This window comes from Cricetulus griseus, chromosome 4, assembly GCF_003668045.3.
Source record: "Cricetulus griseus strain 17A/GY chromosome 4, alternate assembly CriGri-PICRH-1.0, whole genome shotgun sequence".
In the NCBI taxonomy this organism is placed as follows: domain Eukaryota; kingdom Metazoa; phylum Chordata; class Mammalia; order Rodentia; family Cricetidae; genus Cricetulus; species Cricetulus griseus.
This window is the reverse complement of record NC_048597.1, coordinates 213,353,117-213,371,571: the sequence shown is the minus strand read 5'-3', so window position 1 is coordinate 213,371,571 and position 18,455 is coordinate 213,353,117. Positions and strand designations below refer to the sequence as shown.

Genomic DNA, 18,455 nt, shown 5'->3' with positions numbered 1-18,455 from the left:
AGTGAGGAAATACCGGGCCAAAGCAAGACCAAAAACCAACCTGGCAAACTCCAAACTCTGCTCCATGTCTAATGTCAAAGCACTCTTCAGATCTCTAACTCCTTTCAGCTTTGTTGACTGCAACACACTCCTTTCTCTCGGGCTGGTGAGCAGCTCTCCTCGGCAGGTATCCCACGAATCTGGCATCTCTAGCATCTTGAGTTCTCCAGTGTAACCTAGGCTTCAACTTCACAGTTTCACACAATGACCTTTCCATTCCTCCATTCAGGGAAACCCCTGACACATGCCTGGCCTCAGCAGCTTTCCTTAGGCTATGAGGCAAATTCCATAACCCATTTCTTCTATCTTAAGTCTAAAGCTAGAACCATGTGGCTGAAGCTGCCACGTTCTGCTGCTTGCTGGAGCTGGAACATGGCCCCCTGGTTCAATTACATCTTCACCAACTTTCTGATTTTGATTGTTATCTTTACTTGACTGTCCTTGAACTCGCTCTGTAGACCAGGCTAGCCCCAAACTCAGGCATACACCAGCCTCTGCCTTCTGAGTGCTGGAATTAAAGAAGTCACACACTCAGAGACATACAGGGAGTTGGCAGTAGGATCCCAACCAGCACATAAAGCTTCAGAGGAGACTTCAGTCCCCGCACCCTGTCCTAAGACGCTAGTAACTGCTTGGAGAAGTTGTCTCTCTGCTCTGGGTGTGACCTCTAATGATGGGTTTTTGTGAGGAAATGCTTCCTTTCTCTATTTGTCAGCACAGGAGGAGGAGAGCTGTGTGGTGGCGGCGTTAGTTAGGTACCTAGATACAGGATGCTCCTCTTGTTACTGCCAGACCCTATTTTAGTTTTCACCCCAAGAGAAGGGAGAACATTATTGAAAACGCATATGAGTTTAACTTTTCCAGCTCTTTATAAATTCTCTCTGTTTGTCCCCTTGTCTGAAGTGTAGCTGATAAAGCTTCTGTCCCCTTCTGTGGGCTGTTTCCTTTTGATGGTTTCTTTTTCTGTACAGAAACATTTTAAATCTTTTGTAGTCCCATATGCTGATCCCTGAGGCTAGTACCTGCACAGTTGGATTCTGTTCAGAAAGATCCCATCTCGCCTGTGTCCTGAAGCACATCTCCATGTTTTCTTCTAGCAGTTTCAGCATTTCAGGTCTTAAAACCAAGGTATTTAATGCATATCGAGTTCATTTTTATACAGGGTAAAAGATAGAGATCTAATTTTACTCCTGCAGGTGGATACCCATTTTGCCAGCACCGTTTGTTTTATAGGCTGCCATTTTCCCACTGCATGTTTTTGGCACCTGTGGTGATTAGGTGTGTTTAGACCCGTGTGTTTGAATGCTTGGCCTATAGGAAATGGTACTATCAGGAGGTATAGCCTTGTTGGAGTAGGTATGGCCTTGTTGGAGGAAGTGTGTCACTACAGAAGTGGGCTTTGAGATCTCATTGTATGCTCAAGCCACACCCAGTGGGACAGTTCACTTCCAGTTGCCTGTAGATGAAGATGTACAGTGCTCAGCTGCTTCTCCAGCATTGTGTCTGCATGTTGCTATGCTTCCTGCCGTGATGATAATGGACTAAACCCCTGAAACTGCGAGCCAGACCCAATTAAATGATTTCCTTTATAAAAGTTGCCATGATCATGGTGTCTCTTCACAGCAACACAGCAATAGAAACCCTAACTAAGATAGCACCTTTGACAAAATTAGGTGGCCATAGCTTTGTCAGTTTTTTTTTCTGGGTTCTCTATTCTCAAAGGAAGAAACATAAATGGCTGAATACTAAGTATTTAAAAAGTGCCCAACCTCCCTTGTCACTGAGAAAACACACTAAGACTACCCTGAGCGATCACATCATCCGGTCAGAATGGTGTTATCAATAAATGCAGGAGAGGATGTGGGGAAAGAGCATCTTTCCTTGGGTCTTTACCCAGATGGAGAAGGGAAATTGGATTTGGAGGTGGGGCAAGGAGAGAGGAAGTGCTTGCTGGGAGTTTAAGGAGTTTCCAGTCTGAGACAGCCAAATGCACAGGTCGGATTTGCCCTGGTTTAGGCTTTGGAAACTGGGCAGACTTGCTGCTGGTCTCAGTGTTCGGGTGCCATTTCCAGCCTGTGGAATTATTGCCTGATAAGCCTGGTAACTGAGTATCTAGTCCTAGGTTGTCCCCAACTGCCTGCCCAACCTTGGGCTGTTCAAACAAGCTGTAAATGAAGCATTGGGGCAATAACTGATATGGAAGAGTCCCCAAAGCAACTTTAAAGACTTTTGACCTTTTTTTTTTTAAGTAATGGAAGTGGGACATAAAAAGGATGGGAAATTAAATTGGAAGTTCTTTCTATTTGAGAGCTCTGACTAGTGGTAAGTGATAGCGTTCCACCAGCCAAACCCCCCTTCTCCTTTAAGAAGACAGTCATTTTAACATGAACAGTATAAAGAATGCTGCCCTCCTTTCTCCAGTCACAAATAACAGCAAGGCCATCCCCTTAAATAGAAGTTTCTATTTTATGGCTCTTGAACATCCAATGCATCGTTATAGAAATATCAACGTGTTCTCCAAGTCTAAGCAGACATCACCACAGTGATGCAGTGTGGGAGCCCCTGCCTGCCGACTTCCTCCTGGCCTCACCTGAGTTTATGGCATGGCTGATTATTTCTTTGACCTATAATTTAGAAAATGATTTAAATTGACTTACATGTATAAATGTTGTTGAAACCTCAGTTGTCTACTAGCTGATTCCTTTTTGCAAACATTTCCACAGTGATATATTATTTATTATTTATTAAAGCTTGCCTGAAGATTCAAAAAAGCAAGGCAGCCTCAAGCTACACAGATCAGGAAGTGGTGATATACACCGTTAATCCCAGCAACCAGAAGCTAGGAGGTGGTGATACATGCCTATAATCTTAGGACTCAGGATTAAGAGATAGGCAGATCTCCCTGAGTTTAAGGCCACTCCTGATACATGAGACTGAATTCATCTGAAAGAGTAACAGATCACACCTTTAATCTCAACACTAGAGGGGTATAAAAGATAGAAGCAGGGTCTTCAGTATTAAGTAGGGGGCATTCATTCTGCAGCCACGCTGAGGAGAGGCAGTGGTCTGAGGCTTGGTGAAGAGCTAGTGGATTAGCCCTTTCAGCCTGAGATAGAGGTGAGAGATAGTGGCCAGCTGCTTTGCTTTTCTGATCAACAGCTCTAAGTTTGAACCCCAATATCAGTCTCTGGGTCTTTTATTTATCATGTTACAATTTCCTAAGAGTCAGAGAAGAATCCGTGTCCCCTCGTGGCAGTGAGGGCTGGCCTCTGAGTGTGTCTATGTCAGTAAGCATGCTCTTCAGGTCTTCTGTGCCATTGCTAACATCTTGTCTTAAATTTTTATTTTTATTTTGTGTACAAGTGTTTTGCTGTGTAAATGTCTGTGCACCACGTGTATGCATTGCCTGTGGAGGCCAGAAGAGGACATCAGATCCTCTAGAAATAGAGTTAATGAAGCTTGAGAGATACCTTGTGGGTACTGGGAATCAAATCTACATCCTCTGGAAGAGCAGCCATGCTCTTAGCAACTGAACTATCCCTCTGGCCCCATTACGAAAACTTTAAATTTGCCACTTACCAATGATGGAGCAAGCTATATTTAAATCCCATGCTAAGAAGACATAGCCAGTGGTTTAACTTTGTAGCGCTTCTTATACTTCTAGTTCGTAGCTGCATACTAGGAAAACTTTTATTTTTCCTTGAGATTTGAAGTTTTATCATCAGGTAATAACTCCTTATCCCTAATAATGGACTTTTAGATGATGGGGAATGGCTGTAGCTGGGCAGAATCAGGATATAAGCAGGGACAAACAGGAAATCGCTCTCTTCTCTGCAGTGACGCTGAGCAGCCATCATGTAGCAGACAAAGGAGTTGCAGGTCTTGCATACGCCAGTAAGATAAGACCACATGGAAATATTTAGATGAATAGAAATGGCTTAATAATTAAGACAGAGCTAGCTAATAGAAGCTCAAGCCATCTGCCAACAACTTTATAACTAATATAAGTCTTGTGTGTTCATTTGGGGCTCAAGGGTTATGGGACCAGCCTGGACAGAAAGCTTGCATTACATTTAAAGGACTTTATTCATTTGTATGTGACGGTCTGCATATATTTGTGCACACCTGTATGTGCTCATGGAGGCCAGGAGGCTAGGAGAGGGCACCAGATGTTCTCCTCTATGGTTCCTCACCTATCCCTTTGAGGCAAGATCTCTCCCTAAACTCAAAGCCACCATGTCACAGTGATCTTACTGTCTTTAACCTCCTGGGGCTGGTGCACCCAGCTTCTTACTTGGGTACTGAAATCCAAACTGTGTTTCTCACATGATTGTTCAGCAACTGCTCTTAACCCCACCCACCTTCAGTGACTATTTTTCTAACTTAAAATCTGGCTTATGTCAATATGGCTACCTCAGATTTCATTTGGTGAGAATCTTATTGGTGTTTCCTTTAGTCCCTTATGTTTCAAAATTTATGTTTTAGGTGTGTCTCTTGCAGTTCCTAGCTCTTACTCTGTAGTTCTTACTCTGTAGTTGGTCTAATCTTTCTACTTTTACTGTGATTAGAATAAAAGATGGAATTACAGTCACAAATAAGATAACTCTGTAAGGAATATTAGCCTCAACAGGGCACCATGCCAACAGCTGCATTCAAGAATCTACCTGATAGAGCAGAAAGGATGCATGTGTGTGTGGAGGGAGGGACCCTAAGGTCACTTGTCCCGTGGGGGAAGTTTCGTGCTCCTGAACTGCATGCCTGTTTGTATGGAGCTCTTCTGTCTTTACCCCAGCCCTGTGCATAGACAGCTACTTGAGATACTAGAGCAGCAAAAGACAGGTCTTACTCATTCCTAACAACTCCTGATGGTTGTCATCCCCAGATGAGTCCAGATGTTATTGCTACAGAACGTGTAACATTCTGTGTCTGTGTGACTCAATGACTGATATTCAGGATGCCTTACAGTCCATAAGTCACTTCTAGGGCTTTTAAAAAGTGTGTATGAATGTTTTTCCTATATGCATGTAAAGGGTTCCTTATACTATGCCTGAAGAATAGCCTGTGTGTCCTCTCTATTTTTTTCTTAGACTGCATTATAACTTCTATGAAATTACATATTTTTACCACTTATTGGCCTCTTTGTGTCTTTACCCACCAAAAGCAATTTTTCTGGAGAAGATAAAAGATATATTTTAAATAGTGTCAAAACCAAGGATGGGCATGTAGCCTGCCTAGTCACATTGCTGCCTGTATACTCATACATTTTCACTGGTACAGTTCAGGCCAAGGAGAAAGTGTCGATGGAGAGCAGCTGTGCTATGCTGCTTGGATTTTAGACTTCCAGTCTATGAACTATATAATCTGCCTTTTCAACATAAGCAGCCTTTTGTGGGTTATCATCCCAACGAAACACCAACAGATCCATTGTGCGCACGCACACACCACACACACACACACACACACACACACACACGGATGAAGGCAAGAATATGCCTCATGTGTTTTCTGCTGTGTTCAAGTTTCTGAAAGAGTATTTGGGATGCAATCAGCCTGAACACTCAAGCGTTACTTGGTGACCATTGTGGAATGCTGAGGGTGAGATGCTCTATGTTAGCTTCTTTCCCCCCCCCCTGAGTGCCAGGGTTACATTGTTTGTATAGCCACAAATTTTAAAGTGATTTTCCTGCAGGTGGTCTCTTTGTGCGACTTGTAATCTTTCCTACCTTTTTTGGCAGATCAGCCATGCAGAAGCTCGGAACGGAAGTGTTTGAGGAGGTCTACGATTACCTCAGGAGAGCAAGGCATCAGAAGGCCTGTGAAGCAGAGGTCCGGGAGCACCTGGAGACGGTGGTTCCTCGGGCCAGTGACTGCTTTGAAGTTGACCAGCTCCTCTACTTTGAGGAACAGCTGCTGACCACAGAGGGAAAAGAGTCCACTCTCCAGAACCTTCGCTGTGATGCTGCCCACAAAGAAGCACATACATTTCTGTGACAATCCATGAGCTTTACACTCTGGACTGCACTGTGGGAAACAAGTGCACAGCTGGAGCTTCCATCTTTACCTCCAGCTCCTGGTCAGAAGTTAGGATGTTTATGGAGATATCTATGTCTGTGTCTGTGCACTCAGCTGGCTGATGGTGCCTGAAGACACAGGTCCAGGTCATAGATGAAGTCTGGCATCCTGAAAGGCTTGCCTCCCTGCCTTCAGCCCTCCCTCTGGGTATCCAGAGGAGGAAAAGCACTCTGACGACACAGGAGCTCTGGACTGTGTCCATTCAGGGCATGCTCTATGCCCAACCACCACGATCTCCAGAAACTATGGCCAACCTGCTTGTGATGGACACAGGACACCGACCTGGACATTGACCTGCTAATCTCCAGTGATGGATTTTTGATCAACATATTTTTTTTCTTTCTATCACTGACATGCAAGCAGTATATAAATAATGGCTTGGAATGAAAATCCCAGAAGTGACTCCATTCTATGATTTATTCCCAAAACTCACTCGTGGAGCAATAAAGGCTTTTATTAATAATGAATTTCATTATTATAAAACAAATCACCTATTTTGTCTTTTCTTTTTTTATTTACTTACATATTTTTATGTATGAGTGCTCTGCATGTATATTTGCAGGCCAGAAGAGGGCACCAGATCTCACTACAGATGGTTGTGAGCCACCATGTGGGTACTGGGAATTGAACTCAGGACCTCTGGAAGAGCAGTCAGTGCCCTTAACCTCTGAGCCATCTCTCCAGCCCCTTACAACAATATATTGTCAAATGTAACACATCTATGTAAAGGTAATGTTTACTTTGTTTTGTTTGCTATTTGTTGCTACTAATAACATTTAAAAATTTACACATGGATGAGGTATTAGTTGGTGTTTTAAAGACTTATTTATTTTTATTTTATATATTTGAATGTTTTTTCTGCATGTATGTATGCTGTGGAACTGTAAGCTGAAATAAACCCATTCCTCCCCAAGTTGAGTTTGGTTTTACCCTAACTAAAACAACATCACCCCCACTACCTCTCTCCAACTCCTCCTTGAGCACCCCACCCCATCACTCTCCAAACTCCATGTCCTTATTTTTTGTGTTGGTCATAATTTTTACTCAGAGGAGAGGACAGTTTGTATGGTAGCAAGGAAGAGACCTCCCCTCAGGAAGAATTCTCTGGATACACCAGGTCCTTGGATCACCTACCAGATGACAAACTGGTCAGAAGAGGAGGGGCTGTAAAAGAAGCCAGGTTATGAGTGTGTCTATTCTCCTTGCTGATGGTCATTATCATATCAAAACAGGAAAATGCTTGTGTGAGTTGCTGGGTCTGAGAGGCATTCAAAATGCGCCCAGAGAACAGTGTCTTACATTTTAGAACATGTTTCTAAGAAGATGGGTGCAGAGGGATAATATCCTACTCTCTGGAGATTTGTGTTTTTGACACACCAGCCTTGGAAGAAAAGAGAGCCAGAGTAATGGGGGTTGGGAGCATAGCCCCTTAAAGATCACTGGAGTTTTCCTTCCCTTTAGCTCACTGGTGTAGGAGTGAGGGGCAAGATTTGACCTGACTTGAAAAAGAGTGTCTGTCATTACATCTTTCTTCTTCAGCAATACAGTCTTAATTTGGGGTTACTTCAGTGTGAATAACTAATAATAATAATCAATGAAAGATGACAGATATGAAGCAGCCACAGAGAGAGCTTCTCTCTCTCTCTCTCTCTCTCTCTCTCTCTCTCTCTCTCTCTGTCACATACATTCTGCCTTCAACATATACAGAAGAAGAGGGATGAAAGTTAATTATTTAATGGCTTCAAGGCTGGAGCTGGAAAAAAAATGTCCTAGGTCTTATAAGAATCCAGCCATTGCCCTGGGCTCAGCATAAAAGATGCCCACACATTAAACTATAGCGCATGGGTGAAGAGATTGCAGTCTTCCTTCAGATGAGACATTAACTAGGGTGTCAGAAGAATGGAAGACCAGGCTGCTGGGAGAGTAAAAGAGAAAATGAAGCAAAGAGAGGGAACAGGTGTGTGTGTGTGTGTGTGTGTGTGTGTGTGTGTGTGTGTGTGTGTGTGTTGGTGAAACAGGGTTAGATTCACAGTAAAGAAGCAATGTTTGAAAATAGGTCTGCCTGCCATAATCTGTGTGAGGGAGAAGGTGAACACCAGATGGTGTGGCTCCTAGACCTTCTGCCATCATTGTGACCTACAGCGAATCATTTCCTCCAAATCTGTTTCTTGCTACCTCTGACTACCACTGAGGAGAATGCAGCTGATTGGTGGAATCATGGGAAATTGCCATCATGGTGTGTAGCAGTACTTCCGATGGCCGCAAAGGTTCTTGGTGTTGAAGGAAGAGAAGAACCACTGACTGTGTGCTTAGCCTACTTGAACTTCTGTCATTGAGCCTGCATGCACGAGCATCCCTTCAGTTCTAAGGTTCTCCCATTTCCATGATGGCTGCCCTGCAGATAAGAGTGAATGGCTGGCTCCTAGGACCAGCTTTCCCTTCCCACCCACTTCACCTTGATAAGCTGCCAGGATAGCCTCAAAACAATCATCCTGGGTGGGGGCACCTCAGTTCTTCCCCAATTTCAGAAAATAGTTCATAAATATGGCTCAACAAATAATTACTGTATTGGTAACTATTTACTGGGAATACAGTGGCCATTAGAATTTAGGTAGGACTGCAGCAAAACCTGTTGAAATTTAATCCTTGTGAGATGTAAAAAGTGAGACTGGGCAGACCTTTAAGAGGTGATTGGGTCAAAATTTTCTGCCTGCCTGGAGGATGCAGTCATTAGTTCATGGGTGATCTTTCTGTTATAAAACATGGCTCCTCTGGCCATGTGATGACTGTGCCACCTGGGGATTCTTCAGAGTCTCCACCAGCAAGAAGGTGATCAAGATCACTAGATCTGCCCCCCTTAACCTTTGACCTTCCAGTCTCTAGAACTGTAGTGTGAGCAATTCTTTGTTCTTTGTAAATGATCTGGTCTGTGGATACTAATACTGTCTGTTATAACAAGAGGAGACAGACTAAGACCTGCAGAATGGACAAATGGACTCCAAATTAGTCTGGCAGGCAGTCCTTCAACAGCTAGAAACATTTTCGTTGATCAGAAATGTGACTTTTTTACCACTCTGATCGATGGAGTTGTCTGGTTGACCCCTCCCTATACTCCCTGGCTGTAGCCTTGTAACTTTAAGACTGTTTCTCAGTGCTTTGGCTCTGAGTTTTGCCATGGAGCCTGAATATGGTCTGTCAACATGCTGTCATCTCCAGCCTGTCCACCTATTATGTGACACACGAGCATGGGACTTGGAGCAGAGTCCTCCTGACACAGGCCAGCCTCTGTACAATAAAGTACAACCATTCATACAATCCACAAACTCCTGAGCAAGAAACCGATGTTTATCACTGTATGCTACTCAGGGTTTGAGCTTGATCCTCACATATCACCATGGCAATAAACTAACCTTGTGGCATTCTGTCTTTTCCCTGACACTCAAATCTCCAGGCTTTATCTGAGGCAGGGGCATTGATTATTACAAATTAAGAGGGGTGTCTCAAATAGACTGTGGCTTCTTACAAAAAAAACCAGATGCTCCTCTTCAGAAGAGCCCAGGCAAAGTGTGAGGCCCGTCTTTGTGGCTTTCATATCACAAGAGAGGAAGTGGAATCTACTGGAGCCATGTCTTCCACAGATGGGGTCTGCTTCTTTGTATTCCAGCTGAATACACATTGAGTTTACACCTTATACTAGGTGCTAAGTTTAGGCATGCATTAATGTGTGTGTCATGGAGAGACTCCCACTCTGTAGTCCATATTGCCCTGGGATGCTCCATGTCCAGGCTGACCTCAAACTTTTAGCAGTCGTCCTGCCTCGGGCTCCCAAGTCCTGTATTGTGGGTTTGAACTACCACTTGTGGCTTTGCTACTTTTAAAGTTGAATAAAGGCTCTTTAGCAGTGACCACTGCTGAAGACAACACTGGAGTTTGATGATTTCCCTTTGGATAGAACAGCTACAAAGAAGCTTAGTCTGTAAAGGATCCCAAGCAAATAACAGAACTAAATAAAGTATGTGACTAAGAGCTGAGAATGCTAAAACATTGAAGCTAAATTATAATCTTCCCATTTTTAAGCAACACAAATGAGCCGGGCTTATTTGGTGGCGCACACCTTTAATCCCAGCACTCGGGAGGCAGAGGCAGGCGGATCTCTGTGAGTTTGAGGCCAGCCTAGTCTACAGAGCAAGTGCCAGGATAGGCTCCAAAGCCACAGTGAATCCCTGTCTCGAAAAAAACCAAAAACAAAAAAAGAAAAGAAATACAAATGAATATATTTGCAAGGCAGGGGAGAGACCAGGATGGTCTACATTGTGGTGGATCAGAGCTGGAAACATTAGTGTGAAATTCTGTTCCGATTAATATAGGTGCAGATGCTTACACATGAAAATATTTACATATAGAGAAGGAGGTGGGAGAGATCAGGGTCACTGAACACACATAATCCCTTCTTCTCCCAGATGAGGGGGACCTAGAGCTTACAACACAGTCACATTCTATCTAGACAATCTTGGTGTCCAGCACAGTTTCCTAGTAAGAACCAACAGCCCTCTGATAGGAAATAGCATGATGAAGTAAGGAAGAGAGAGCATGGTGTAGCTGGTTGGGCACAAGAGTTGAGGAGAAGGGAGGGACAGCAGCCACAGGAGCCGAGGAATTAGGTTAATGGGAGAACAAAGGAAGCCTGTGGATGGACTGATCCAGTGAATGACAAAGTACAGCAACATTGAGCCTGCGGTCACAGAAGAGCTTTCCACTTGTATCTAGAGAAGTTAGATCTCCTTTGTGGCATGACCTGTAACAGCCCGATCTACCTTCACTAGCACTGGATACTTGTAGACACAAATCCAAACAGGCTGTGGAGAAGGCTTCTCGAGATATGATCCCTGGTCCCAGGCACTTGCACTAAATTGCCATTTTACACCTGCAGAAACCTGGGAAGGGGCAAAAGGTAGAACCCGTGTGTGTGTGTGTGTGTGTGTGTGTGTGTGTGTGTCTGTGTCTGTGTGTCTGTGTCTGTGTCTGTGTCTATGCCCCCCTGTGCGTGTGTGTGTGAGAGAGGGGGAGGGGAAGGAGAGGAAAGGGAAAAGGGGAGAGGGGAGAGAGAGACCCTAGCAAATCTGCTGTGTCACCCTGGCATGTTAACACAGGACCATATGAATACCTTCAAAGCAGGGTATCTAGCAGGGCCTAAGTCCTGACGGTTGTTATCTTAGTCCATCACCACTGCTGCAGCACAATGGCTTGAGACTGGGAAGAGCCAACTACCATGACTGTTTTCTCATACTCTGAGGATTGGCAAGTCCAAGATCAAGGGGCAGAAGGTTTGTCTGATGAGGGCCCAGGTCCTGGCCTATTGTGTTGTTGACACATCAGAAGAGGCAGGAGGGGACTCTGGGTCTCTTTTATAAGGTCACAAATCCTACTCATTCTTCCCAACTCCAACCCACGTTTTCTAGTTCTATCAAAACCAAACCTGAGGTGGCTCTCTCAACATCCTGTTCCTTCAGCTATCAGAATTCCTTGGTAACCTGATCTTGCCCAAGAGAGACAACCTGAGACTCTAAGCTTTGCCACCCTCCTAACTATGACTTAGGACACCAGCCACACCTTTAGCCACGCCCTGGTCCAGGGCCCAATCCTGCAGAAACTTCCAGCTTCCTTAGGCCTTTAGGCCTTCTCCACTGCCTGGCCTAAAAGCCCTAGCCTGATTGGCTGCTGTTCCTCTAGCAAAGCCTGCGCTGGTATTTCATTCTGCGCCTGGACCCTGCAGGCATTGGTGGTCTGGTATGAGAATCTCCTGCCAAACCACGTGTGTGGAGGAAAGCAAAGATCCATGGCCACGTCCAATAAGGTGGAATTGGCGGAAGCGCTAGCCCTGGGGCCCCCCTGGCGGCATCTTTGTTACGCGATGCTATATGCTCCCAGCCCACAGGCGCTCTTCGGTGGCCGCATCCCATTACGCTATGCTGTGCTGGTAAGGAATAGCCACTCGCTGCCCTAGTTCTGTGTCCTTCCTTGGGGTCACCTCTCCATCTCCCAGCTAATACTCTCTTCTCCTCCCTCAGATGTACATGCGCTTTGATGGGCGACTGGGCTTCCCAGGTGGTTTTGTGGATGACCACAGCCCCAGCCTGGAGGACGGGCTGAACAAGGAACTGCTGAGGAAGTTGGGTGAAGGTGTGTCCACTTTCAGTATGGCAACCACCGACTACCGAAGCTCCCTCAGCGATGCCAGAGCGAAAGTGGTGGCCCACTTCTATGTCAAGTGTCTGACACTAGAGCAGCTCCAGGCCGTAGAAACCAAAGCACCACTAGCCAAGGAATACGGGCTGGAGGTGGGGCCAGCCTGGGAACTCTTACCCCTACCTTCCTTCTCTGTGGTCCCTTTGCAAAGAAAGGCCCCTTGGGAGGTCTTGGTCGTCAGACATTGTGCCCTTCCCAGTGTCTAGGACTAGTCAAACCCTGAACATGTTCAGGCTGATCAATAATATCGTCTACACAGACACAGACACACACACACACACACACACACACACACACACACACACACACACACACACGACTGGCCTCGGCAGAGGCTTTTCTAGAACACACTCACCCAAGTATGATAATGGTCAGGCATGACACCACAATAGCAGTTTGACTTTGGGCCCAGGGGAGCAGGGGACTGGGTGGGTACATGGAAGAGATGCTCTAATTCTGGCAAGTGCCAAACTCAGGGAGAGGAGAGGTGTAGGAAAGTGACCCCTGTGTTCACACTGGCAGTTCCCTAGTGAGAAAGCAACTTCTAGACTTCCCTCCGTCAACCCTCCTTATGAAGGCCTATGAATTTGCAATTCTCTTGAGTTCCCCGGCTGGAATAGAGCTGCTGATGTTCAGGGTTGTGCCTGCATCTGCTGTGTCTGGATTCAGGCCACAGGAAAGTGCTGTGGGAAGGATTCACATGGAGTAGGACACAGCATGTCTTGGGGTCCTTTGCCTGTACAGGGTTAGGCCCGCTGGGCCTCACTGAAGTATGAAGCCTTGGGACTTTGTTCTGCAGTGCTATCTGCTCTAGCAAGCTCACTGTAGTGAGAATTGTGTCTCATCCTGTCTCCTCCCCTTCACAGGTCTTGGGCCTGGTGCGGGTGCCACTGTATACTTTGCACGATGGTGTGGGAGGCCTGCCTGCCTTTCTGGAGAATTCCTTCATTGGCGCCACCAGGAACCAGCTACTGGAAACCCTCCAGAACTTGGAGATTCTGGATCCCCAAACTGTCTCAAACCTCAAGGAACGAATTGCTAAACATAAGCTTCCCTTAAGGTTGATGGAGACCTGAGATGAGGGACCTTGGTAGTAGGAGCACTGGGGAGAAGGGGAATGTTGTCTGGGCCTGAGAGATAACAGCCATTACCAGATTAAAAGGCAGAAGTGAAATGCAATGTGTTTTGAACAGAAGACCTTGCCCTGTGACATCAGAGACAAAATCCACAGCCCTTTGCAGGGGCCTGGCCATTTTAAGTCCCTCCCGATGCATGAGCACACAGACCCAGGGAACCCCAGGCTTGTACATGTACAATCTGTGGTGACACAGGCCTGGCACATTTGCCCTCATGTCTACTTTAACCAGGAACCATATCCCCTCCTCTCCTTGCTAAGCTTTCTTATAAAGCTGCCTTCTAGTGCCCAGCTCCATGTTCCCCAGAGGAGCAGAGGCAGGGGGTTTCCCCTTGCAAACGGCTTCTAAGGGTTACATGTCATCTGGAAACTCTCAGGTGGCGCTAGCTAGAGGGAAGTGACGTGTGTGTGTGTGTGTGTGTGTGTGTGTGTGTGTGTGTGTGTACATGTGTGTGCGTGTGTGTACGTGTGTGTGTGTGTATGTGTAAGTGTGTGTGTGTACGTGTGTGTGTCTGTGTGTGTGTACGTGTGTGTACGTGTGTGTGTACGTGTGTGTGTGTGTATGTGTAAGTGTGCGTGTGTGTGTGTACGTGTGTGTGTCTGTGTGTGTGTACATGTGTGTGTGTGTGTACACGTGTGTGTGTGTGTGTGTGTGTGTGTGTGTGTGTGTGTGTGTGTGTCTGTGTCTGTGTCTGTGTGTCTGTGTGTCTGTGTGTCTGTGTGTGTGTGTGTGTATGTTTGTGTGTCTGTGTGTCCCTCCAGGGCCCCAACCTGTGCCAACTGCATTTAGGTTGATGCTACAGGACCTCCATCACTTCTGAAAAGGAGGTGAGGATCCTTGGGCAAGGGACATGAAACCACTATCTGTCCGTCAGCTCAGGTTCTGGTGCTACAAGGAACACTGAATCCGGAACCCATCTTGGAGGCTGACAGTGCTGATTTTCCGGCTCTCATGATGCTCCACTGTGGTAGGCTTAAATGTTGCAGTAACTGTGCTCCCTCCCTGTGAAACCTCCTCGGGAGGTTTCAGTTCCACGTCTTATTTGTGTGACACTGACAGTTTCTGAGCTCTCTGGTATTGTGGAGGGGCAGGTGTCTATATGGCCGCTGCCCTATCTAAGAAGCCCCCGCTCCCAGGCAGTGGGGTCCTTCACCATCAGCCACCACACACTTCCACGGCCTGGTCCTGGAGGTAACCTACCTGCCTGGCAGGAGGGAGAGATGCAGGCTAGATTGTGCAAAGTCTCCTCTTGCCCACTCCCATCCTGCTGGGGGATGGTCAGCCTGGATGGAAAGCACACAGGAATCCCTGTGCCCCTTTAAGCACAGTCCTCTGGGGAGGGAAGAAGCTGGGAGCTCCTGCAACCTCCACCCCTGCTCCCAGCAGCAAGGACCTTCAGCTGAGCACTGGACTTCCTTATCTCAAGCTTGGGGTTGTGATTCCTGGGGAGAGGGTTAATGGAGGGAGCACTTGGCATTAACTTTGGGCAGATCAGCCAGCACTGTGTCAGCAAAGGCTGCTGCTGCTCCTTCCTAGGGAGGAGAGGGGCCCTGGTCAACCCTCCCTTCTCCCCAACACACATTGTTGCCTCTCTCAGCAGAATCAGTGACAAGTTTCTACTTCTCGACCTTGCATTTTCCCTGTTCTCAGAAATCACGTTCAGACCTCATTTTGTCCTGAGTCCAAGTCCTTGTCATTTGGCAGGTGTGAGGCAAAGGAGGGTGGTTTCCTGTCAGTGAACTTGGGCACTGAGGGGGGCTACGTGAAACAGACAGGGCTAGTGGGAGTGAAGTATGAAGGTTTATTGCACAGAAATTATTTAAATCCTGTACCCCAAATATTCCGGTGAACAGAAAAGAAAATGTGGATAGGAACACCACCCTCGATACTGAAAGAGTTTAGTTTGCTGAGAGAAAAAGTTTTGAAAGATTTTAGTTCACAGAGAGAAAAAGTTTACCACAGGCCTTGGCCCATTACAAGGAAGCTGCCCCCAACCCCGGGCACATCCTATGGTTTAGACGGGACAATCGCCAAGACAACCCTCTTTGGGTCACACCTGGCTGGCCAACAGACAATCAAGGACTTTCCAGGGTATGTTCTGTGGTTTTTTCCTTTGTAAAAAAGCAGGCCACACCTGGGTGACCACTCTTAACATGAGATCATACTTTGTAATCAATCACTTTGTGCTCCTTGCCTGTATGCTGATCTATGGTTTTTTCCTATATAAGGAGCTTGCACCCCATGCTGGGGTGTGCAGCTTCCCCGATATTGCTGACACCTGAATGCGCATTTGTTCAATAAACCCTCTTGCTTTTGCAGCTCTTGGTCTGCTTTCTGAGTCTTGGGGGCTCCTCGGGATCCTGAGGCCCTTAGGGGTCTGGGGGTCTTTCAATACCATTTGCTGAGAGTATTAGAGTTTGAGCCATGTGGAAGACGCTGTGCTTGGAGAGGAAGGGAAGAAAAAGGTGGGGTATCCTCTTTAACACAACTGAGGTAGAGGGGTGTTGGCAGTGCAGAGACAGGGGTCTGTGCCACATGTGGCCTTCAGGCCACAGAATGTCTACCAAAGAGAAAGAACCCTCTCCTCAGATCCCCTCTGCCAGGCTTAATCCATAAAGCAGTGCACATCCTTGAAGTAGTGGGCATAGTCTGTCAGGGACACCATTGGAGGATTAAGACTACCAATGTGACCCTGCTGTGTGTGAGCCTTCCTTCACTTTCAGACTCAGAAACTGGAAGCAATGAGGGGCACTCGGGACATGAAAGATACAAGCACCTGGGCTGCAGGAGATCTACATTCCAGACTCACCCCCAAGTAAAGCATTCACCCTGATAACTCAAGCAAAACCAGGGCCATCCAGACCAATCCTCAACCCTTCTCCACGGATTCTGGTGAATATCTTGTCTTGTGCTCAGGGTGGCAAACTCTACATGGAGCTCAATGGTATAAGCAGGAAATATAAATGCAAACAGGAGGCTCTAGGCAGCAACGCTCTTCTGACCCTCACATTCTCCTCCTTCTCGGGCTTCTAACGGCCCCACCTGATAGATTTACAACATCCAGTTACCCATAGATAGTTCCAGGGTGTGGATGGAGACAAAGTCTATTGAATAGGAGAGAAAGGCCCCTGAATGATATGGTTTGCGAGACAAGGGGAGCATGCCCAGTCACTAGAAGCACATTCCTGTGCAATTCCTGAACGTGCATGCGAACTGCTTCCACCCACAAAATGTCCAAGGTGAGGGCATCCGATTAGCTGATTCATCATTAGCCTCCATTTTGGCATGAAGGGACAGAGAGGGAATATCAGCTTGCTCCTAGCTTTCATGGGAGACTTAGGCTATTTGTATCCTCTATAATAAATAGACTTGTACTAGCTGTTTTGTCAACTTGATACAAGGTAGAGATAGCCAACTGAAGGGAGAGAGCCTGAAACAAGTAACTTCCTAGTAAGACTGGGCCATAGGCAAGCCTGTAGAGCATTTCCAAATCACTGATTGATGTAGGTGTGCCCAGCACATTGGAGGTGGTGCCAAACCTGGCCTGCTGGTTATGAATTCCATAAGAAAGCAGGCTTACAAGCCATTAGGAGCAAGCCAGTAAGCAGCACCCCTCCATGGCCTCTGTGTCAGCTCCTGCCTTCAGGTTCCCATCCAATTTGAGTTCCTGCCTTGGTTTCCCTCATGGACTGTGATTCAGGATATGTAAGCCAAATCAATCCTTCCTCCCCAAGTTGTTTTTGGTCATAGTGTTTCATCACATCAATAGAAATCCTAGTAAAGACAAAAATGAGTGAAGATTATAAATTGTAAGCCTAAACATATTCTGGGGAAATTGAAGCTGACAGCCACATTAACTTTTAACAACAGCTTCTGCCTTACAGCAGACAGCCTAGCAGTTACTGTGTAGGGAGTAAACTTTTAACAACTGTCTCCTGCCTTATAGGCAGGCAGCTACAATGTCCAAAGATTAACCTCTAAATTGCTTCCTGCCTGCCAAGCAGTTACAGTGGACAAAGGTTAGCTTCTAACAGTTGCTTCTGTGTGACTCTGTGTTACAGTCCCGTAACTTTTAACTTTCCTCCTATGTGGCCCCCTGCCTTGCATTCTTTCAGGGACATAAAAAGCAACTATGTCAAGATAGCCACCACAAATATCTTAAGTTAGCACCCTGTAATCAAAAGTTGTAAATCTTAAAATGCAATGTGACCTTAAGATTGTAAATGCTCTTTGACACACACCTGGTGCTTGATTTTTACTATAAGAAGAGGCTCAAAACCTGCCTCATTACCACAGTCTCAGAAGCCCAAACTCTGACCTGTGTGGCTCCAGCGAGCTGGAAGTTTTTTGTGCCCTGCTGTGATTGGAATAAAGTTTACTTCTGGTTCCTAGACTTCGGTGTTCTGCTTCCCATTATATGTGTGCCCTTGGGACCCAGCCATTGATACTGGAATTGAGGAACATGGTAAGTCCAGTGGATTCCTTGCCTGTGGGCCCACTCTTGCTCTTCTGTGGCATGAAGTGAGGTTGTTGATCAGAAGCAATGCTGTGTGGAGTGCCGTGACTTACAGATGAGACATTCTGTAAGTCCATGGATGGAAGTTTGGGAAGAATCATTACATGCAGAAAATGAAAATCCATAACAAAATAAGTGCCTATTCCAGTAAGGACAAAGCATTGTCCTTTCTGTGAAGGAAGTGGCCCAGTGCAGTCAACCTGTTAGGTTAGTGACTGGCCATTCTGGAGAATGGTGCCATATCTGGGGCTCAGTGTTAGCCTCTGCTATTGACATAGCACTTAGCAGCAGCTGTAGCCAGGTCAGCTCCAGCAAGTGGAAGTCCCATCTCTGCCACCATGGCCAAACTGAAAACAATCACAATGTACCTCCAGGGGTGAGGGCTAGTTCAGTCACAGTGTTGCCTTGCAAACACAAGGGCCTGAGTTCTATTCCCAAAGGTCAGG

General features: G+C 46.2%; 2 protein-coding genes across 2 annotated transcripts in view; both read left to right on the top strand.

Moving 5' to 3' along the window:
• The window catches only part of Nek11 (NIMA related kinase 11), a 219,897-nt gene extending 213,389 nt beyond the window's left edge, over positions 1-6,508 (top strand). The window contains 2 exon segments of the mRNA XM_035443911.1: positions 5,775-6,008; positions 6,010-6,508. Coding sequence (XP_035299802.1) covers positions 5,775-6,008; positions 6,010-6,040 — 265 coding nt within the window. The 3' untranslated portion in view covers positions 6,041-6,508.
• Positions 6,509-11,947: 5,439 nt separating this feature from the next.
• Positions 11,948-13,433, top strand: LOC100769259 (U8 snoRNA-decapping enzyme). The gene is made up of 3 exons (XM_027414241.1): positions 11,948-12,088; positions 12,180-12,449; positions 13,224-13,433. Exons 1-3 carry the CDS (start codon positions 11,948-11,950, stop codon positions 13,431-13,433), a joined length of 621 nt encoding a protein of 206 aa, XP_027270042.1.
• Positions 13,434-18,455: the final 5,022 nt, after the last annotated feature.

What these genes read in the sequence shown, in the direction of transcription:
- LOC100769259 (XM_027414241.1), top strand. Translation starts at nt 11,948, where the DNA reads ATGGCCACGTCCAATAAGGTGGAATTGGCGGAAGCGCTAGCCCTGGGG. An exon ending in CATTACGCTATGCTGTGCTG is followed by an intron (nt 12,089 to 12,179) that starts GTAAGGAATAGC and finishes CTCCTCCCTCAG; the next exon opens with ATGTACATGCGCTTTGATGG. An exon ending in CCAAGGAATACGGGCTGGAG is followed by an intron (nt 12,450 to 13,223) that starts GTGGGGCCAGCC and finishes TCCCCTTCACAG; the next exon opens with GTCTTGGGCCTGGTGCGGGT.